Here is a 23034-nt window from a genome sequence, read left to right as displayed (position 1 = left end):
ATTTACATGGTCCTAAAGAAAAACATTATCAAGGTGTATACCAAAGTGTTTTGTGCAAAAGCAAAGCATAAGTATGATGAATACTGGCACCTTTTTCCAATATTTTGATAGTGTTGTCTTTTATTAAAAGATTGAAATATTTTTTTAAAGACAAAATGCCTTCTTTAGTAACAGAATAGATGTGTATTCATCTGCCAAATAGTCCCCACTGTGGCTACTAGCTTTCCATTCTTGCATTTGTAACGAGGAGGAAGGTTAACATCGAAATTCTTTGTGACTTTTCAATCAATGGGTCATTGATTTCAGACAAAGATAGACAAAACAAGGCTTCTCATTTCTAGCAGACTGGTGATTTTGCAGCTGAAATGGAAACAGCTAGCGGCTGTTTTTTAACTGTGCTAGCGAGCTAATTAAGCTAACGTCAGCTCCATGAGTTTAAAAACAAGATGGTGTACGAAGTAGAAAAAAACAAAAAACTGATTTGTACTTGCAAGTAGTGTCGGATTAGTAATTTCTAGTAATGTGAATATGATATGGGAAAATGTAAAATTAGACTGTTATTTTGTTGTAACCAAGTTTGGCTACATACCTTACATAATTCGTTGTGTTTTCAAACAGATTGTTTTCATTTTAACTGTAGAAGAGGGATTATGTCTAGTTAGCCAGGGGAGCGTATGGAGGGTCCCAGCTCAATATCCTCTGAAAAGTCTCCTTAATGTGTTTTATGTTCTCGGCAATGTTTTTCCCACCGTCGAAAGTTCAGTGTATCTTTCCCTGGGTCAATATGTTGAAATCACCCACCCACGGCTAGCATAAAGATACTCCTCAGTATTTCGGGCAAGACAGTGTTCTTGACCTTTGACATTTATGTCTCCATAAGGGATGAACAGCTTACGTTGGAGCAGATAAACTCACTGTTTATTACATTCCTCACACATTTTCTTGTGTTAAGGGTTTTCAGTATAAGCTAAAGACATTAGCTGTTCAAGAGGAGCAAAGGTTCAGATAAGTACCCACTATTTATATGTATGTCAAATAAATACACCAGCAGAAAGCGAGACAATGTATGGGAGAATTCTTATACCAGATCTAAGCTTTTATCCTCTAATATATTCCTTACGTATCATAAAGAAGGTGTTAAAAGTTTTAAACAATCCACATAAATGACACAGCTTTTTGCCTTTGACCCATTTACTGGATGTAAACGTGTCATGTTTGTTATCAGCAGCATCAAATAATATCCACAGGATCCAGATGGAAATCTTTGTTGCAAAACAAAACAAGTAGTATCTGTATGTGGGTGACGTGAATGAAAAGATTCCACTAACATCTCTGACTTTCCCTGAAATGCAAAAAAAAAATAAAATACCATAGTGAGATTACACGTTCAGGATTTGGCGTATTGAAAGTGCTTGTATTCTTTGCTAAGAGAAATAAATCAAATCATATTTGTTCTTCAACAGCCAATCTTACCACTTAAAGACGCTTCCAAGCATGAAGAGGCTGCCATGGCGGACCATCTGGACACTGGACGTTTCACCGCTCAGAGGTGAAGGATCGTTTTTGGGGGATGCATACTAAAGAGATACTGAGGATGATGCAAGAAAGGATTGTCGGTGAAAGTGAGTTGGACAATCGGCTTGGTACGCAGTCGAAAACAGTCTCCAGTCCATCTGAGAATGTCTTCGGGCTGTGGGACAAAATGGGATCAAAACCTGTACAGAAAGCCCAGGAATTTAACCTGGGACCGAACTTCTAATGACCGTTCAGTCCCGGCGGGAACACAAATGAATAATAAATCAAGTACTTCAGAAAGGTGCGGAGACGAGAGTCCCGTGGGGGAAGAAATGGTTCATCAAAGTGCTGTCACCCCTCTCTGACGTGGCCATGGAGGGTCGGTAACGCGTGACCAAAGCTGCCTCTCGGACCGTGCCATAAGATAATGAGCGGGGAGCGATCAGGCTGCCAGATAAGGGTGAAAAACTCTGATGTGGCAACACCGTCTGTTAGAGGAAGGGAAGCGTGTTGTTTTCAAAACAGGAACACAGGTGGTTACTCATGGGTGCATGCATGTTCAAATGATACACAAAACAGTTGGTTTTTGGGGAACGTCTCACCTTCAGGACAACGGTCCATGCAGGTAAACATTTGTTACAGGTAAACATTGAGTGGTGGTGTTTAAAAACACAGTGTAGTCGCAGTTAGAGAACCTTTGGCTTCCGTAATGGGATATATTTGGAAAAGTGAAACAGAATATGTGAGCAGGGTGAGCCGCATGTCAACAAAGGATTTGATCAACCGCCTCACCTGCATTGTTGCAACAGGAAGCACAGGAGGAGACGATTATTTGACGACAACGTTGATGCACCCTGTTTAAAGGGTTTATAGCTATTGGCCATAAGCCGTTAATAGGAACGTTTGTCTTGCCACGTTTTGCTGGTGTTTATTCTGTCTTGGTAATAATGCGGTTATAAATGCTAGCAATCTATTAATCAATGTTTGATCATAGTTGTTAAATAGATGGATTGTTGGTCCAGATCCTCTGCAGCCCTTTTCTAGAAGGTCAGAGGTCACACAGCCCAATTAGTAAAAACAAATTTCACAACCCGACAACCCAAGTGAGCTCTTATTATTGACCCTTTATATTGGTTGACCTGTAAAAAAAAAAAGTGGTACCAATTTATCTTTTATGACCCAAAGTGAAGGATGTGTCATCAGAAATGTAATTAACTCAGGTTTATTAATGCAGAATTAATGCAATAACACAGGATAAACAATTGGAAAAGGTATTTATCTTATTTCAGTGTAGAAATGATGCCTTGAATACGAACAACATCAAGACAGCGGTTAAATGGAATGGAAAAAGGACGACTGATTGAAAGCACATTTAATTTCAGCACGATGTGACAGGGGGTCCAGAATTAAATGCAAATATTTACCTCCAGCTCTGTACCATTAAAAACGGGGCGTCGCTCTGCTCTGCAGGGATGTGCAGGTCAAGGAGACCGAGCGAGCAGACACACTGAGCTGAGGCTGATGTCTTTGAGGCCGACGGGCGGCTCACGGATCAGGGCAGTGGCGAGGTGGAGATCTGTCTGACTTTAGTGTGAATAAAACATGCCGTGGCATGTTGGTAGCGACGATCGAGAAGGCCCATTGCATTATTCATGTGGAGTAGCAGGAGAGGGTGAGGTCTTGGTGGTGGTGGTTGAGGAGGGGTTTTGTTAAAGAAGAAGAAGAAGGAGGAGGAGGAGGAAAAGGAAAAGGGGGGTGATACGCTCTGCAGGGGCATGTGAAGGTGTTATGGTGTTGCCAGGCTGTAAAGACCAGCGAAGGTTGTAGACCCAGCAACTGGGCTCAGTCAGTTATCATCACCCTGAGGCCGCTCTCACACGCGACGATCGCCCTCCTCAATATTGCACTGTGATTGGCGACTGTATGGTTTGGACACATCAGAAGAGCCTGAACATCAACCTTGGCTTCTAATAATGTCAAATATACATTTAATTTACAAAACGTGTGCAATAAAAATCTTCAGCATCATTAGTGGCCAATAGATTCAGCCATATTTAACAGCAAATCGATACCTGTATTATAATAAAAATCTTTATACTGAATGCTCCAATGTGACAGAGAGTGATGAGGGTGGGATGCGGGTGTCTTTAGCATCGGTGGTGATATCCTTGGCCCCAAAACCCCAGAGACGGGGTTCTCCCATAAGAGCTGAATCAGTGTTTTCTCTCTGCAGAGCGGAGGAAATGTGTTCCAGTCAGCAGCTCTTCTTCCAGTCAGGGAGAGGCCGAGTGACAGAGCTGCGAGCCAAAGCTGATGCTACTGCACCACCTGCAGGCTCACAACCACAGCAAGTGTGTGCTCTTGTGGGTGTGAGTCAGTCAAAAATGAGATTGACATTGCAAGGTCTTCCTCCCGAGTACATCATTATTACTTTAAAAAAAAGGATATTTTGCCAAAGAGAAATCATAAATCTTGCTGGAATACTTTTATTCTGGGTGCAGTCGTGATTGTCGCTGCGGAGGATGTAGATCGTGAAGTGACATGATGTTAAATGTCATTTAAATGTTAGATACAAATAGCTGCAGCTGTAGTTGCCGGTCTCCATTCATTCCTCGTGTGACACGCCCTGCAGAGTAATAGGTCAGTGATGAGAGTGCTGCTGATGCTTCACACGGCAACAAATATGCATCTTAGCCCTGAAATCATATCATGATGCAGGTAAAGTGATCTGCTAGTAGATGCCTTTACTGTCTCTTAAAATAAATGATCCTGTGCTGGAAACAAGTGCAATGATAATTTGTAACCCCACGTGCAAAAATCTGCTCACATAAAAAGTCTTATTTAAGCCGGACATCGTTTCCAGCTCCCTTTCTATTAAGCAGTAAGATAATCCTGAAGCATGGCATGAAAGAGGTGGAAAGGAACAGCGTAACTGGTGCCAACAGGGCTTGATTACAGTAATGTGAACACTCAGTAGCAGCTGGAGCTTCTCAGCTAAAGTCAGCAGCAGCAGCAGCAGCAGCAGCAGCACTGCACCGGCTGACACACCCTCCCTTCCCTCAACACACACACACACACACACACACACACACACACACACACACACACACACACACACACACACACACACAAACTGCCTGGTTTCTAATTCAATATAAATACACTCCATCAGCCTTTGGAGGGCAAACACTGTAGAGTCCAAAGACAGTATCACTTACCTAATCCATGATTTTGAAGATATAATCAATGACACTTTGCAATCAATACATCTCATTACTATTTCTACTACTCTTCTGCTCTGAAATAGTCGTACAGATTTCAATGATCATTTCAAAATTAAAATCACAAACTGTGAAAAAAACGCACGCCAAATACATTTAATTTGGCTTTCAATTTGTTAAAGGGAGACACTTATCTACGCTGCATTAATACCACTATAGAGTGAGCAACTAATTAGAGGCAGAACAAGGTAGATGTTTTCTCTTCCTGCTGCGATAACAAACGACAAAACATCAACTACACTCACAGAAAACAAATGAGGAACAATTACCAATTACACACATTAATTCATCGAATCTCATGAATAATTACATCAAATAAACCTTTTATCTTAAATGCAGAATATCGTAAAGTACAGTGCAGCACACATCACGTGATCTTAAAGACATTGTTTTGGGGGGAATATCCACTTTCTTGCAGAGAGACAGACGAGAGGATTGACTCTCATGTACGCTAATTAGCCTATGTAGCTGGAGCCAGGAGGCGGTTAGCTTAGCTTAGCATAAAGACTAGAAAAAAGGGGAAAACGGATAGCCTGGCTCTGACCGAAGTATAAAGGAAGATGTCTACCAACAATGCTAAAGCCTTATCTCACGTTATATCTTGTTTGTTTCATTCATACAAATGACAAAGTGTAAAATAAACGTCAAGTTGTGGTTTTATAGTGGCTCCAGCTAAGGAAGCTTCCTGCACATAACAGCCCATAAAAACCCAACATGTCATTTTTACAGCTTGGTTTTTCCACTCTGTCGTACGCAAGACTTCCTGTTACCAAGAATAAAAAACTGAAAACATTTCACCATTTAGCCCGAACAGGACGACCACTAAAACACAATAACCTGGTGAGACCACACCAGAGGATTTCACACACAGCCAGGCCTCTCATTGGAATGTTGTGCCATTCTGTCGGATATTACTCAGTGACAGGATGGCTGGAGACAAACCACTGTGGATACTGTGACCACAGTTGCACAGTCATCAGGACTCAGAGCCATGATTTATGGTTCTACAGAGAGACAGAAAACGGTTGACTCCCTTCAGGACCTCCGTCTGAGGAAATTGCAATAGGCAGGGTGGATCAAAACTGCAAGTGGAAGTAAATGTGGGCACGACAGTTTTGTATACGTGGACAAAAAAAGTCAGGTTTTAATCTGAAGTTATTCTTAGATTTGAATCAGAACACTTTTGTAGTGATTATCCTGTCAAAATGTATGAAGTTGATATTTCACTGCCACAGTTTTAGTTATATTTTACATGCTTGTAGCTGATAATAATTATTCATTAACGCTTTATAGATTGTAATTAATTGGGAAAATCGGCCCAAAAATTGTAAATGAACAGATTATATTTAAGTATCACTATATTAATGAAGAAAACGGAAGACATCTTAAGTGGATGATAGCAGAATTCTTTCCTTGGTGACGATAAGAACCTTCATAACATCTATACCGAAGTCAAGAACACTGGAGGAGGTAGACGCGTCATTGTCAAAGTCTACAATCAAGAGAAGCCTTCAAGAATCTAAATACAGAAGGTTTGGTGCAAACCTCTAACAATGAAGAACAGGAAGGCCCGATTAGACTTCACCAGAAAACATCTGAAAAAGCTTGACCAGTTTGGGAAAAAGATTCTTTGGACAGATGAAACCAAGACTACCGTGTTCCAGAGTGATGGGAAGAGAAAGGTGTGAAAAGAAGGAAATGAACGGCAACATCTGTCTGACATGGTGGAGGCAGTGCTATGACAAGGGCATGTACGGCTGCCAATGGAACCGGGTCACTGGTGTTCATTGGTGATGTCACAGCTGATAGAAGCAGCAGGATGAGTTCTGAGATGTTTAAGGCTAAACTATCTGCTCAGATTCAGCCTAATGCTACACAACTGATTGGCCGGCGCTTCACACTGCAGATGGATAACGACCTAAAACATACTGTGAACACAACCCAAGAGCTTCTCAAGGCAAAGGAGTATTCTTCAATGGCCAGGTCAGTCACATGATCTCAAACCCAAGTGAGCATACCACTTGCCATAAAAAAATCTCATTAAAATGTCAAAGTATAGTATATATCTTAAAAAATACCAAAAAAAGTCAGTGTAGTCGTCATGAAAAATGTATGTAATATGTTTGTAGTATGGTATAAAAAAATACAGAAATAATTCCAGATTAATTCCCCGTTGGTTGACTAATCTATTAATCGACTCATTTACTACCTTAATTAATGTGAATGATTTTCAGCAGTAATTTGCAAAAGTAAAATAAAGGGAAAGTCTTATTTTGTTTTATTTTAGTATCAACAAACTTTAAACCTGAATGTCCCTTAATGTGACAGCGTTACAGTCTGTCCTCATGTGTCTGTCTGAACTCTAAATCTCAATATAGATTTGGCTATTTTTCAATGTGTTACAGGATGTTCATGAGCAGAAGTTCACTAAAACAAAAAAGCACATTATTCTTGGTGTAAAACTGTAACACTTTCTTTGACAGTATTTTAGAGGAACTCGTGCCCTCTCGCTGATGTGTAGCAATACTTTCACCGACTCTTAGTTCCTGATTAAGCAGCGATGCTTTGCCCCCAAAAAAAATAATGCTATCTACCCAACTGACAGAGATTACAGCACTCTTGGGTTCAGTTTTGCTGGCATGAAAAGTGATCCTCAATGAGCCGTTAATGTTTTGACACGACTGATTAACTAAGACTCCCCCGATTAAAGCAACGTGCAGAAGGAAGTGGGATTTCTAGGGGGGGGTCTACATCTGTGACAGTGTGTTTGTGTGCGGAGGGGTGGTTGAGAGGGTGGCAGGGTGGTCTCAGAGGATAGCCGTTGTCTTTCTCAGAAAAGTGAACTTGTCTCACCCAAGAGACAGATGAGCAATGTGTTAGGGTCTTGTGGTTTATGGACAGAACACAGTTCTCAGGCTGCTGGGGGTTTTCCCTGGAATAAAAGAAGAAACTCTTTACTCAGAAATAACCGACAGTTATGCCAGAGTTCACTGTGGCACATACTGTAATAGTCCAAATGTCAAACTGTCAACACATCAGTCAAACTCAGTGTGTTTAAAAAAAAAAGCCCTTATTATGTTAAAGGAGGCATATTTGTCCTAAGAAATAAATAAATAAATGTCACACCCTGAAATACTGTAGACGTTCACACATCAGCTTCCTTCTGCCCGAGCGGTGACAACGTTATAACCGCGGTGACAGCTGCCCTAAAGCCCTCGGATCAATCAGGGTCATGAGAGAGAGATATTATTTGCGAGGTGTTACCAACGTGATAATTTACTTCCTGCGACACCTCGACGTCCTCATACGGCTGTTATGTTCCTGTGTTAGGGGCCCGTGCCTGGAGGTTACAGTGGACCGTTTGCTTGGGGAAGCATAAGAGAAATGATCCAGCGTTGCCTTGTGTTCTACTGACGCTGAATCAAATATATACACGCAGACAGGTGTCAAATTAAGGGAAAACCTGAGTGGAGCGACATAACAAATCCAAATGCTTCCATATAGAGCACGAGGGGTCACTGAATGGTTTAATGAGGATGAACGTGCCATGATTAATATGCACAGGAACACACGGTAACCTTTTAAGAATCAGCTTCCCTAATGGGTCAATGCGGAAAAATTAAAAAACACATTTTAACTATGCTCAATTTGTGCAGAAATCCAGGTGCCAAAAGGGAACAGAAATACAAAAAGGCTTATTGCAGAACGTTTCATGCGTGGTTTGGGCATAAATTGAACATGTTAAAATAAATGTCACGTATCTGCATTGAATGAGATAAATAACTGTCAAAAACAGCTTATTCAACTTTAAGTAGAATAAAATGACTGGCTGTCTCTCTCTTACCACAAATAAATCCAAATTAATAACAACAGAGAGTCCATCAGCTTCTTTGTTAATTATTTCATTATTTTTTTTGCTTGTGCCTCTCTCTTTTATCTGCTTCTGTAAGCTGTTTTTGTCCTACATCTGCACCTTAATGGGGTCGGATGTGCAGTGTCCACCTTCTTCACATTATGCATCCCTACCAGCATCTAACAGCACAACCTATTAATATCATACAAATATGAACAGCATTGGACGTGAATGTAAATTAGATAATCATGATATAAAGGACAGTAGAGAGTAAAATGAATTTTGTTCACGATATTCACAGATGTTAATCCACCTCTCTGGATCTTTCAGTATTGATCCGTTACACCATCTCGGTGTAAAGTGGAGGTTTTGGTGCACTTTTTGACTTTGATCACAATGTTTTTAAGAGCTTTTTGTCTGCAGACACGCCTCCAAACAGTAAAATCTTTAGGTGTGGCGAATCGAAACACCGCAGAGGAAAGGTTGACTTGATGTTAGATTCAACACAACAGCCCTCCCTGAGAAAGGTTTCATTCATCCGGATATCAGAGCTGCCGTCTCAGCCTGCAGCGGCTGATGATGCTGCATGACGGAGCTTCTGCATCGAGGGTCATGGTGCGAGATCAGAACAGGTTACCGCTGACCACTAACAAGTTGTCACGCTGACTATTTTCTGTGAGTGTTGCATCACCTACAACCACATTTAAGCTGCATTCATTGATTAAAAAAAAGAACTGCAACACAAGCTAAGGAGGCAGCACTTTCTCATATTTTACCACTCTTTCCCTCAAGGACTTTACAACCCACCCAAGATTAAACCAATTTATTTCCTCCCTCCCTCCCTTTCCCATGTCAGTGCAGTGATGCTGCAGAGGACACACCCATCCACACTCTGCTGCCTCTCTGTCTTTGACCCTGAGAAGTTCTCCAACGCATTGCTGATAGTGCTGCAGTGCCCACCCAAGAGTAGCCCCCTTCTCCCTCTAAAGCACTACTGAAAGCAGGAGAAAAGAAAAAAAAAAAAAACAGCGAGGTTAGTGGACTGAAAAAGAAGTGAAAGGATATTTCTGTTTTGTCTTACTAAGGAAGAGAGTAAAAGAAAAGAATAGAATAATAGATTCAGAAAAGCTCTTTTGATGAAAGAAACAGGACCACGTGTCATCGACCTCATGCAGCTGTGTTTCTTAAGGAGCCTTCAACGAGTAGACACAGTGGTGAGAAAAGTATAACACACAGAAGCACATTCAGGAAATATGTATCAGCAACAAATCCTTCAATGGATTTTTCTTAATCTAAAAGAAAAACAAAACCAATCCTGTTTTCAATTTATCCGTCATGATACTAATCTATCTTATTGACTGATTACTGCTCAATAGAATCCTTCTACATGTTGAGAAATACACTTAATCAATCGCCTCCTTACAGAGTGTTAGATTGATACCGCTTTCATGTTTGTGCGGTAAATATTAACCCAGAGCCAGCAGACGGTTAGCTTAGCTTAGCATAAAGACTGGAAACGAGGGGAAAACGCTAGCCCGGCTTTATAAACCATGAAAACCTGTTTTTGGTCTCAACCAACTCCTGAGGGAAATATCCGTCTCTTTAATTGCTAAATGCTGAACTATGACGTCTCTCTGCTGGTCGGTGCCGAGTACGAGCTTAATTAAAGAAGATGCATATAGTCAAACTGTTCCTAGTATACGAGGTAATTTCAAAGAAAGTGAACTGCCACCGTGTGTGTCGTTGTGTACATTTCATCAAGCTGCGAGATCTAAAACATCTTTCCTCACTCCTGTCTAGCGGTTGAGCATGAGAAACTGTATTTCACTGCTTTTCACGAGAGGAAGAAAAAAAAAAAAAAAAAACTTCCTCTCAGCTACTCGCAGACGACAATATGAGATAAGAGATCAAACCTGACAAGACGGGTTGTAGAAAACAAGAGTTCTCCTTTTAATTTCTCCAGCCATAACATACTGTCCATTTACAGTACACACTCCCAATTGTAATTTGATTTTGCACACATCACAGTTTAAAGTTTTCAAATGAAAAATATGACACAACTATAAAAAAAAAAAAAAAAAAAAGACATATGCACAAATTAAAACCTATAAAAAATATAAAACCAGTACTCTTAAATCTCGTTTTGACGGGTACCATTTCAATAACAAAACATGTAATAATGCACAACAGAGCAGACAAATCAAACCGAACCATTAGTTTCTTTAAATAGAAGGAAAATACATCATTTTTATCATGCAGAGGATGTAATATTAAATAACGAATCAAACAAAAATAATATATACTTCTCTATATATCTCTCTCTTTTAAATTTTCAAGTCAAAGCACTCCCGTCCCTTATAGAGGGAAAAACAAGTTTAAAAACACCGCGATGCTTTCATTAGCTGCCATTGTCGCATGGCCTTTCATCGAAAACATTACATCCCAGCAACATCTTTTTGGCACAGAAAAAGACGTTCTTAATGGCAGTAGCATTTTGCATTATAAAAAGAGGGCGGAGCTGTAGCTCTTTTTTTCCATTATCAACTCAAAGAAAAGCAACAAAAACATTCTGTGCACCGACATCAGTCAGGAGAGTGGCGTCTCCCCCCCAGCAGGGTGTGAGGCAAGCAGTTGCAGCAGCTCAGTCTACTGCAGCATGCTCTTGATAGTCTTGTTGGTTGATTCATCATTCAGATGCTTGGTTGTGTACCTGCAGGCGAGAAAAAACAAAAACACAATAGTGACCGGATCTCATCCAGAGGTGGACGAAGGATACAGATGTTGAAAACATTATGGAAAGAACCCCACAGAGAAATAAAACATCTTTCTTTACCTTTCGCTCGATGCGGTCCGTTTGTGTCACGTGACTTGTTGCAGGAAGACAACAAGAGGAGAGCGGAGCGCCCGGGTTTTGTCATAGTTTGTTGTTTTGGACTACAGGAAGTGTTGCTTTCAACAACGAGGATGTGACGCGGGATTTCAGAAGGAGACTTCTGTTTGAACTGGACTTGGACGCAATAACAAACAGACCGGATCAAGGCAAAAGTAAGAGAAATGCTTATTTCTCTTTAGGGTGTTGTCAGACATTTATAATAACAATCTGAGCGCGTCTGTGGCAGAAACAAGCACCATTGGACATCGACGATGAAGAATTGCTCCGAGCGATGACATCGCAGCATGTTTAGCGGCTGCAGTCTGCAGCGCTCTCCTTCAATACTGGACCCATTTCAAAAAATGATTATCCCCAGTTGCATAATATAATTCTGACTGGCTTCAGTGACGTTATGACGGGGCACTCGTTACTGACACTATTAGGTTTGAAAGGCATGACCGCTCGCTCGTCTTGCAGATGTGCTCATCTTGTCAATCTTTACAGATTCTGCGGCTAAACCAGCCACAGTCTACTGTAACGTCTTCTCACATGATTATAGAGCAAATGGCACCATTTTTGAGTTTTTCTTTGGAAACTGTTTCCACACTGATACGATGTTTCTAAATTGTTGTATAGCCGATCTATAACCAAGTATTTTATGATCTTATATTTATTTTATGTAAAATCTTAGTCTGAAAAGTAACGGGTAACTACAGCTGTAGTGGTGTAAAAAGTACAATATTCCACTTTCATAAGAAGTATAAGGTATCATTAAAAGATACATGAGTAAGTTATATTTATTCAAGTAGAGAACTTGAATAAATTTACTTAATTACTTTCCAGCGCTGCGTACATCTACAACATGTTGTCATCCTCTGTCAGATCAGAGATGAAATCTGGCCACTTCTGCATGCGAGTGAATTCATGCGACCGGGTAACGCCGGCGGGCCCCGAAACACAGAGATGCGAGGATGTGAGGTCACCGCAGAAACGATCCCGTCATCTCCAGCAGCTGTGAGCATTAGGCGAGACGGGGGAGGGGAGGGGGGATATTTGTGAGACTGTAAAGGGGGGGGGGCGAGGCGTCAGATGTAGTTGGTCTTTCTGGAGAGGCTTCGACACCCAACCCGGATCTCGCACAGAGCGCTCACAGCTGACTGAATCCCGGCTGGACCGTGTAGAGAATGAGTCACTGACTGTGCCGACGGCCGGGGGAAGGAAATAAACCGAGAGGTCTGTCTGCTGCTCATGAACAGGCACCGATATCATTCGACTCGCAGCATGAGCAGCCTGCTTGCTACAATCACATTACATGCTGCGCTGACTTCAACATGAGCTCACCTGAGAGCGTTGAGAAGGCCTTCCACGCTGTTCGGAGGCTGATCTTTGAGGACTTTGATGCAGCCTTTCATCTGCGGAGGAAGAAACACGCAGTTAGCTTTATATAGCGAGCGGAGGAGTGGTATAGTGGAGCCAACATGTGGTGGCCAGTGGTGGTAAATGTACTCCAGTAATGTACTAAAGTACAAATCTGAGGGACTTGTTCTTTACTTGAGCATTTCCATTTTATACTTCTACTCCACTACATCAACTGCAAATAGTTCTTTCTGCTTAACTAAATTGTAGGTACTTTCTAGATTACAATTTTTCATACCCTTCCTGTCCAGTTAACACTTATAAATGATAATTATGAATCAGAATGTTCTTCTAAAGCTAAATAAAGTGTTTAAAAGCCCTCTTGGATCAGCTGTTTTTCTGAACCCAATTGGCCTCTTTCACTAATATGAAAGCACAGATTTGTACGTGAGCACTACAAACATATAATGCTCTTATAGAATAGCATGCACCGATTAAACTACCCAACAGAACATAAAGGAGTTTATAATTAGCACAACCGTAAACATCTACAGCAGTAAAATGCAACACATGAATGCAGTACTAACATTAATCCACAAACATCATATATATGATAATAAAACAGAGAGGGAACATTTTACTGCACAATGAGTACTTTTACTTTTCATACTTTCAAGTACATTTTGCTGATAATATGTACATACTTTTACTTAAATAAGGTTTTGAATACGCCTTCACTGAACATGACTGTACTCACGTCGATTTTGGACGACTTTGCAAAAGCACCCACAGGATGGACGTAGTCGTACAGGATGATGACCCCGACCATCACCCGGAGGCAGAAAGACACCGTCTCCTCACTGGCGAACCGGCTGCGGTACTCCCTGAAAGGACACAACGCAGGACTTAAACACAAGAACGTAAAGAAGGAGAACTGCAGCAGCTCTTAGCGATGCAGTGAGTCACTTACGGCGTTTCCAACATCACTTTACACACACTCGCCATCGTGCTTAAGCAGACTGTTGTGTTCTCGATGGGCAGGTTCTTGTTCTGTAAAAAAAAGAAGAAAGAAAGACAGAAAAAGAAATGAGAGGATGCTTTCACATATCTGTTCAAAGTGTTCACTGCTTCCTGCCGTGAGTCTCACCTCTGATACAAACTTTGTTGTGCCGTCACTTAATGCCTTCAGCATGGGCGTGGCGTCTGCGTAGAACAGAGATATCCGATTGGCCAGTTCATTGTTGACTTCATTCTCACCCTCCGCCTGAAACTCATTAAAAAGACAATTACAGTCAAACTCCTTTCTTTCTTGCATCTCCTCAGGTCAAAGGTCAGGGTCAGCTACAGAACAGAGACGTCAGAGGACTCTTGTGTCCGACTCCAAATACACACGTGAAAAAACGCCATTAAAAACATCCATCCTGATGAGCTGAAGGACAGGCTTTGTGAGAAGCATAAGAGGGAATTGGCATTCGATTTATTTACAACAACTATTGTAGTGAAAGTGGGCCCTTGATCAATCTGTACAGATATATAGAAACCAGGCTTCTCACAGTCTGTTGTTTCGTTATTAAAATACATAATGAGCTAATCTTATTTGAAACCTCTTAAGGAAGCATGAAACATCTGGAAATATTGGCTGTTTTGTCTGGCGTCCCGCTCGTCGTTGTCATGCAGCTCCGATAGATCGCACATTAAAAGGAATTTAATTAAATAAAATCATAACTGAGAAACACTGACATAAACTGCATCAGCGAGGCCTGCTGCTGCTCCTCCTGGTTTCCCAGCTGACTAACAGATCCTGCTGCTTTATAGTTTCAGACCGAGCGAGACATTGAAAACACCTGGCGGGTTACAAAGAACAAGGTGTCTCTTGAACAGCCCGTTCTAAATGTGTCTGCATATTTAAATAATAAGATAAGATTTCCTGCCTTTTTTTTTTTTTCTCTCCGTGAGAACACTGACAGAATATGAATAATCCCCCCCAAAAATTTCAAACCAATTTATGTTTCAACAAATGATGACATGCGAGCGCAAAGACTTCGTTACCGCGGGGACAGATGTGTTTCATCTCAGATGTCTGAACGATTCAGTCGTCTGAGCGGCGACTGTGTGAGGAGAGGACGGCAGCCTGAGCCTCTCTCAGCAGTGACGGGTCCTAACGACGACTCGTCTGGGCCCATTTGCCTAATGGCACACTCTGGTTTGGAGAACGAAACCTCCCGTCAGACGGTCAAAACTAAGAGCCGTTCATTCGGCACAGACAGAAACACTGAAATCTCACCAATTCCTGCATTAAAGTACCTTTCAAATGTCTCTGGAGCTGCTGAATGAAGAGGTATTTCTGAAGTGCAGCATGCACGAGGAGAGTGGCTGTGTCCTTGATACTATTTAAGTGTTGGATGTTCCCTGTATTTATTACTGACAATAGCTTTCACATGAAATTCGAGTGAGCTGCTTCAGTTTTATGGCACTTAAAAACACAAATAATACATTAACTGAGGGGGTCGCTAATTTGCCTTTTAGGTCAGACCTTATAGATGTCGAGCTATAAACATGAACTCACTGACGGCTTTGGTGATGTCATCTTGCATTACCAGCGCTACATGCATTGGTAGTAACAACATTCTCAATTTGAATGCATGAATCTGAAACACCGAGGACTGTTGGGGGTTTTATTGTCTTGGGTTTCATCTACTGTATTGACCTGGAGTTAGGCGTTTCATCTCTAGAGGGTTTGGGCCACGCCACTGATTTGGGATCAGTTACTGGCGCCACGCGCCGCTGCCCAACACTTTGTGCTTCAAACTCCCCGCGGGGGCTCCGACTTCCTGTTGCGAGACGCTCCCTGCCTCACTCCTCCTGACTCCTGGGGGCTCTAACAGTCTGCAAACTTCCTTCATCACTCCTGCATTCTGAACCGAGCTGGGATTCTAATGAGAACCGATGGCTTCAATCAATACCAGGTCTGAGTACAGACGACCCACGATGACGCACATTTATGCATTGGATCAGGACATGGAAACATTAAAAGGAATACGAAATGACAGACTGCTTGAACACTGAAATGCACTATTTATTATACATTATTCTATTAAAATAAACTCGGTCATCTCTGCGGAATCTAATGATAGCCGACGTAAATGCTACCGCTGTTTATCACATTTAGCCGTGTTCCTTTGCAAACATACTGCACATTGATCAACTGCAGAGAGACGTAAAAATGATGAAAGTTGGGTGATAATTCTGTCAATTTGTAGGTTTATCGCTGAAAGCAACTCCTGTCACATGCAAGTCGTCAATCCAATGATCCGTTGTTACACAAACATCGATTATAGTCGCCCAGAGATGAGGAGGACGTAATGCGCTCACCGGTACGTTGTTGATCCGCATTCGGCTCAGGGTTCTCCTATAGTAGCTGAAGTCATTCTGAATGGCAGGATTTGTCATCTGCAATAAAACAGACAAAACAAAACAGAAAAGCATCTTAATAGAGAGACGGAGTTTCTCTCCATGTCTGTGGGTGGCACCGCCTGCAGCAGGACATTCACTTCTGGATCAAACACTTCCATCGCTGTGACAGAATGCTTTAGCCAACAAGGCAGAAACGTAGCTTTAGGGGGGGGGAAATCCCATGAAAGGGACACGGATACAATTACAGTTTTATTTGCTGAACTGGATTTGAATCCTCTGACACTCATCCCCCTTTTACATCCACATCCCCACTCATCCTGTCAGGAACAATTTGGTTATTTTGCTGCTGCAGTCGGGCTGTGCATCCTTATAGTTTGTGACAAGCGGGTCAACAATTATGAAGCTGACAAAAAGGTATAAATGGTCTCATTACGGAGGGGACGAATGTAGGCCTGCTATCTGATGTTATTTAAAGTTACAGCCTCAGAGGAAAATTGCAGGAGTCAGTTAACTACAAAAATATGAATGCTCTGGTTTCACCGCCAAGCCAAACTGGCCCTCGAACAGAAGCCGGCCAACCAGAGAGCTTCTTTCACACGTCACCACCAGTGAGAGCTCATCATGTGGTTAATTATCCTCATTCCTGTATGAGCCTGTCACATTCAAAGCTGCACTGGCAGCAGGCTAATCCCGCTACAATAGACTGGTACTCAGTCTGTGTCCACTGTGTGCACCGGGAGAGACAGGCTTCTTCGTCAGGGAGGGGCCGCACGCCGCACAGACACTTTAACTAGGTCAGAAGCCCGTGTATGGGTGTGAAAGATTGATGAATAGGCCTGGCATGCCACCTTGCACCCCCTACCTTCATGTTTTTATCTTGCCAGCCTGAGTAGTGGGCACTAATTGGGACATCGGAGCAAATCGCCTGGGGGTGTCGGGGCGTGTTTTTTTTAAGTTTTCCTATCTGAAGAGCGAGGGTGAAAGGGAACCAGTTCAGCCACTGTCTAACCAGATGAGTGCTCACACAATTATGTTTTTGACAATGGGCATTCGACCGTCACCCGCACTTCATTCCTGGTGTTTTCGGGGTTCTTCAAGTTCCCTCCCTCCAGCATTTCTAAGAAACCTGCTACATTATGCAGAACTCGACTCAGGACAACAACAATTCGCAGACCTCTTTCCCCGCTATAAGCCTTATTAGCCATTTCACTGACGTCCACCGTATTATAAACAGCAGAGCAGTATTAGCATTCTAATAAAATGCTAATCACTCGCTCACTGGCTGCAGTTTAAAATTGCAGAGCTAAAATCAATTCCGAGGGCATCAGCAGCTTGCAGTCCGACTAAGAGGTCTGGTTTGTATCACAGGAGAAAAGTACAGAGTTCATATCAACATCTAAAAGGTGATTTGGGGTTTAAAAAGGAGAAAGAGAGACTTGGGATATGTCTGAGAGAGAGATGGTCGTACTTTAAGCTCATCAAAGCGCAGTGTGAAGTGCAGGATCTCCGCGAACTGCTTGGCCAGCGCCTGCTCCCGCTCCAGGTGCTGAGTGGGGTCGTCGTAAGTCTCGCTGGTCAGGGCTCTCAGCAGGCTGTGCAGCGCCGCCTCTGTGAACCAACGAGAGAGAGATCGGTGTTGTCAGAGATCGGTGCTGTCAGGGCGGCCACAGAAACATCAGCATTTTTGTGAAAGATATATATGGTTCATTCTCTAAGGACCCTGATGAACCTTAAACCTGGCTGATGTGTGTTAAAGTCTTCCAGGTCATCAGTGAGTGAATGATGATATTTTTTCGTTCAAGCACCCGGCTAAAAGCTGAAGTATCAGCTCTACATGCAAAGGGTCCAAGGAAAGGAAAGAGGAAATACTGCACTTCATCATTGATTTATAGCAGCAAAATACCACAACTGGAAGGCTGGAACAAGAAAATGGCTTGAAGAAAACAACTTATATAACATGTCATGTAATGCATTTTTTATCCATTTCATGGTCAAAATGGTCATCTGTCAATATTGTAGTCAGTGTGTTGGACAGTTAAAATAGAAGTCGTCCCAAAGTGCTCCTATCCTAAAGTTTAACTGCTTTAAATCCAGGTCTGCTGTGTATCTATATAAACATATAAAGTAAGTATTATCTATTTAGCCCAAAATCATAAATGTGGGCTTCAAACCCTTGATTCCGATAAAGAAAAAGTGAGGAGGAGCAACAGAGAGATCCTTTTTCTACGTGTACGATGGACGAGGCCAAAGCACAGCTCCTACAGTGGATCATAACACAGTTAGATGTGTGATCGGTGTACTGCGTGCGCCAGCTGAAGCAGCCTGATTAGGATGGAGACAGATAATGGGGCAGCGGTGGTGTCCAAACTGCCCAGGGCCCAGTGCCAGTCTGAGAGGGGGGGCGAGAGGCTTTCCTGCTCAGATGCAGATGAGACATGGGACTAATTATCTCATTGCCACGAAATGGGGGGGGGGGGGGGGGGGGGCGGCAGTGGGTGAACGAGATTTCACTCAAGCAGGATTACATTCATTGTTTTGACAATAAGTAAACAGAAAGCCTGTGCCGTGCCTCGACGTAGCATACCCACAGACCGATAATGAAGCGTGCATGAGGAGCACCGGCAGGGAAATGAGGAAAAGATTAAGTCAGAACTTCCACACAAGTAATATCCTCATACAAACATGTCTTTTTCACGTAAAAGAAAAGAAGAAGAAAATAATAGAAAACCCAGAGGGAATGTTTATTTATAGATTCAGACGGTGTTCAGAATTCAGTCTAGACGCTGTAGAGAGGCTTCGATAATGACATAACCCAGACGAGCTCGACGTCTGACGCAATGAGCCTGCGTGGAACCAAATTATCCAAAGTGTACTTTATAATTCTTGTTGATTACATAAGACGATGAGCATGTCAACATAACCTAGTAAAGGGCAGAGTCAGAGCGCGGTCTACTTGAGATAATCGTGAGGGGACTTGGAGGAGACGGACAGACCGCTGGCAGTGCAGTGCAGTAAATTGAGCACGTTTGCCATCCAGTAACGACTCCCATCTGCTGGGGCCAGCGTTTGCAGTGAAGCGGCTGATTAAAAATGGCCTTAGTGGTGCAGTTTCTTTTAACCCCCGCCCCTCTACGTCCCAGTCAAAACAGAAGTTAAGATGGAGCTGCTTTCAGCCCTTCAGAAACGAGCCACTCTAGTATGTCGGGAAGTCGGCGAGGGGCGGGGCGGGGCGGGACAGGGGGGGAGATGTCTGATCTCATCAGGTCACGGCAGAGCAGGCGAGCAGAATGCGGGCATGTAGGCGCTTTGCTCGCCGAGAGGGGAGGGTCAGAGCATGGCGGGACTTTAGTCTGGTCGACAATGTCTGACGGACCAGACTGACTCTAAATCAGATCAGTTTCAGTCAATAACAGTGAAAAAACAACAACTTTAATCTTGATCATCAACTGTAGGGCTGCAGCTGGAAAATGTATATTGTTCATTCAACAATGTTGTCCATGCAAGAAAGAGATGGAGCGAGAAAACTGTCCCTTATATAACCGACTAGTTATGCAAAAATGTCATTGCTGCAATGTCGACATGTTTCAGCTTCTAAAATGTGATCATTTTGCTGCTTTTCCCTGTTTCATATTCCTGTAAAGTGAATATTTTGGGTTTATTACTATTGGTTAGACAAAATACGCAATATTAGGATTTCACCTTGGATTCGAGGGAGGAATATAGCCAGAAAATGAATGCTTTTCTGTCAGCAAACTAGTAGTTGGAGCAGGATAAATCTGTCTGTTCAATTCAAATGCAAAGCCAATTGCATAATATTCCCTCCATAACGTCTTCCATGCTTGGTAGTGGTGCTCTGCAGACCCACCAGGACTCTCAGCTTCATGCATGTAAGCCCGTCAGCCGGCTGCGGACGCCCATCATGGCCCCCCGAAGCCTAAAGTCAAGGCAGCAAAATAGAGCAGCAGCCGAGGCTGAAGGTGGCGTTACATAACAGCCATCGCCGGGCTTCTGCCGCCCACTGCTCCCAGTGACTACCTTCTCCACCGCCACTGGGTTTACGGGGTTGAGGGCGTCAAGGCATGGCAGGCTGCCCTGCTCCTCCATCCCCCACCGCCCTAGGGTCATAAGAAGATCAGGGAGCAGTAAGCCTACTCCCCCCCCCCCATCCCCCCTGTATCCATGCTAATTAAACAACCTATAGCCCCCTCCTACAGAGGTCAGTGCACAGTGCAGCGCAAGCAGCATGTTGAGAAATGCACGACTGGGGGTTTTCAAAGCATGTTTATATAAGGATGGAGTGCATTATGTGTGTGTGTTGCATGTCTGTTGACTTTTGCAGCTCAGCAGTCAATATTGCAGATGCACATGCAAACAATTAAGGTCATGTATGGAGGTTGTGCCTGTGTGGCACCACTTTGAAAAGACCTTCTACATATAGGACGTCTGCTTTCGTCCTTTTTTTGTTTTTCACGTCTGGCACTTTGTGCTTAAAATGATAAACTGCAGTAAAACAGTTGACAGCTGCAGTTATTGCACATTTGGATCTCGCGTCACACATGACGTTGCTTCTGTTTGAGGAAAATCCTCACAGGACACCCGAGCTTGTTCCACTTGAAACCGTCCTACATAACAAAGGTTCCCTTTAGGCGCAGAAGAGACAGACTCGTACCTAATCTCTGGGAGAACTGATAGAACTTCTTCAGTCTCCCCACCAGGGGAACCACGGCCGCCCACGCCTGCTCCTGTAACGCCTCATTGCTTGGATTCTGGATCGCCTGGAAATACAAACACAAAAATGTGGGAAAAAGTTGTATGAAACCTTTTGTGGCTCCGGAAGGAGCAACACAAAGTCTGGGAAATTTGAAAACTACAAGATTGAAGTTTAAAAACATCTGGGGGGGTGTGGAGTTAGAGAGTTTCTTCGACCTCATATCTCTTGAGGAGAGTGGTTCAAGGCCACATTAGCCGCTACAAGCATACGACACCTAAATCTCAGACCGAATTGTCTGCAGTTGAGTTGCATTGTGGGTAATGTAGGCGCCAGTTATGATGAGCAATAAAACAAATGACATCTTTGGTTCTGCTGTATTGTTGTTTAACTGTCCATATATGAGTGCTCTTTTCAAAAGAGACGTCTTTTTCAGATAAAGAAGTTGGAAACAAATGTTCACTCTGAAAAAGAAGAAATTACTGATAAAAATAGTAACTCTAAATAAAACCTAAAGCAGCATCCCGTCGGTCGGAGGTGGATATTTGCATCAGGTGTACCTCTCTGATCTCCTGCCCCGCTCCTTTGTACGCCTGCAGCTCGTCCAGGATCCCCTTAGCGTCCTTCAGCACCACGTCGACCTGCTCCCACACTTCTCGCTCTGCGTCTGTGGGCTGGGCATCTGCAAAAGGACAACAGGGCGAATGTGACAGGAACTAAATCCATATTCACACTGGGCTCAATAATACAGCAAAAAGTAGCTCTAGGAACTCTTGCAAAGCCTCTGATATAATAGAATGTCTAATAGGCAACTTTTAATTATGCAAAAATGAAATAATCTTTCCAGCGTTTAGTTTTGACGCCACCCACTTTCCCAGCTGAGAGGAAGAAAATGGAGCAAGATAAGAGAAGACAAATGAAAAAAAGAGCTATGCTCTCTCTCTGCACAACAACTCTGGGTGTAGAGAAGGTTCACTTTTTTTTATTTTATATTTTGGTTAGAGATGTGCCAACGAAGAACACGATGAACCTTTCCCACCACCTGAAGCAAGAACACGTTGCCAAGTGTGATGACTGTAAACTCCTGCTGGCCTGCAGAAGAAGAATCTAAAACAAAACTCATATCGACAGCCGTCTAGTCCTTTTACTTCATGTGGTATCTTTATTATTTTGCATTGTAATTTATCATGAATTGTTCATTTAATAATCATCATATATATATTTGATGTGAGCCTCCCTGAGGTGTGATTTCAGGGTGTAACAGCATTCTGAAAATGCAAATAAAATGCTGAGACTGTGGTAAATTTAGAGAAAACTTTACAATATTGAGTGTTGCTTTTTAATTGCAATGTTCTTTTCATACAAAAATCACCTAGAAACAGCGCGAGCTGTTTGAGGCATTGTTTTCTCAAAAGGTATGACTGAGTCTCTGGGTTTGCCAAGTGTGAGAACACTTCAGTGCAGGATCAAGCCGTGTTGAGTGGCCTTAGGCTATGCAGCAGCTGAACTTCAGTGCTTTATATTTGAGGAGGGGGCTCTGCTGCAACTCTGCCCTGATTGATATTCTGCACAAATCCCAACATGGAAGAGGCAGGTTGATGGAAAGTGCAGAAGCTCTAGTGGTAGATTCGATTCTCTTGCCGCTGGGAAGAACATAGCGTTAAAAGATAAGTGCGGGTGAAAAGACTTAAGAGTTGATAATGTTATGGTAAGATATTCATGTGATCGATATCAGGAGGAGGGAGCAAGTACTTGAAAAAGACTCACTTTCAAAGTCCAGGAAAAAATTGGGCTCTTGTTCCAGATCTGTGCAAGTCAAAACTTTCAGTAGGTTCCCCATGTTACGATACCTGCAGAGGACGAGAGAGACGGATCAGTTAATGGAGGAATGCGGCAGTGAAGGCAGCAGGTGGTGAGACACCTCGCTCCTGCTGCGCTCCACTGCTCTGGTGCCTGTGTGGACCCAGTGGTGCCCCAGATGTGCCCGCCGCTCACAGACACCAGCGCCCCCCCCCCATGTGCGTTTCCTGTGCCA

General features: G+C 42.9%; 1 protein-coding gene and 1 long non-coding RNA gene across 13 annotated transcripts in view; one reads left to right on the top strand and one right to left on the bottom strand.

Moving 5' to 3' along the window:
- Positions 1-10845, top strand: part of LOC142937310 (uncharacterized) — a 47820-nt gene extending 36975 nt beyond the window's left edge. For 8 of the 11 annotated variants that reach the window (XR_012949390.1, XR_012949391.1, XR_012949388.1 and 5 more), the window contains one exon: positions 1464-10845. This is a non-coding gene — a long non-coding RNA (uncharacterized LOC142937310). The remainder of the gene's footprint in view (positions 1-1463) is intronic. The other 3 variants (XR_012949393.1, XR_012949392.1, XR_012949387.1) reach the window with 3 other exon arrangements.
- The window catches only part of fam49bb (family with sequence similarity 49 member Bb), a 28399-nt gene continuing 15940 nt past the window's right edge, over positions 10576-23034 (bottom strand). For both annotated transcript variants that reach the window (XM_076080154.1, XM_076080155.1), the window contains exons 3-12: positions 22767-22849; positions 21560-21681; positions 20961-21066; positions 17760-17899; positions 16250-16327; positions 14025-14141; positions 13848-13927; positions 13635-13761; positions 12863-12933; positions 10576-11359 (exon numbers count right to left, since the gene is read on the bottom strand). In XM_076080154.1, the coding sequence (XP_075936269.1) occupies positions 11296-11359; positions 12863-12933; positions 13635-13761; positions 13848-13927; positions 14025-14141; positions 16250-16327; positions 17760-17899; positions 20961-21066; positions 21560-21681; positions 22767-22839 (978 nt within the window). In that variant the 5' untranslated portion in view covers positions 22840-22849 and the 3' untranslated portion in view covers positions 10576-11295. The remainder of the gene's footprint in view (positions 11360-12862; positions 12934-13634; positions 13762-13847; positions 13928-14024; positions 14142-16249; positions 16328-17759; positions 17900-20960; positions 21067-21559; positions 21682-22766; positions 22850-23034) is intronic.

Source organism: Anarhichas minor, unplaced genomic scaffold (genome assembly GCF_050575085.1).
Source record: "Anarhichas minor isolate MPS153535 unplaced genomic scaffold, ASM5057508v1 ptg000074l, whole genome shotgun sequence".
Classification (NCBI taxonomy): domain Eukaryota; kingdom Metazoa; phylum Chordata; class Actinopteri; order Perciformes; family Anarhichadidae; genus Anarhichas; species Anarhichas minor.
The sequence above is the reverse complement of the archived record's forward strand: the minus strand, read 5'-3'. Positions and strand labels throughout refer to the sequence as shown.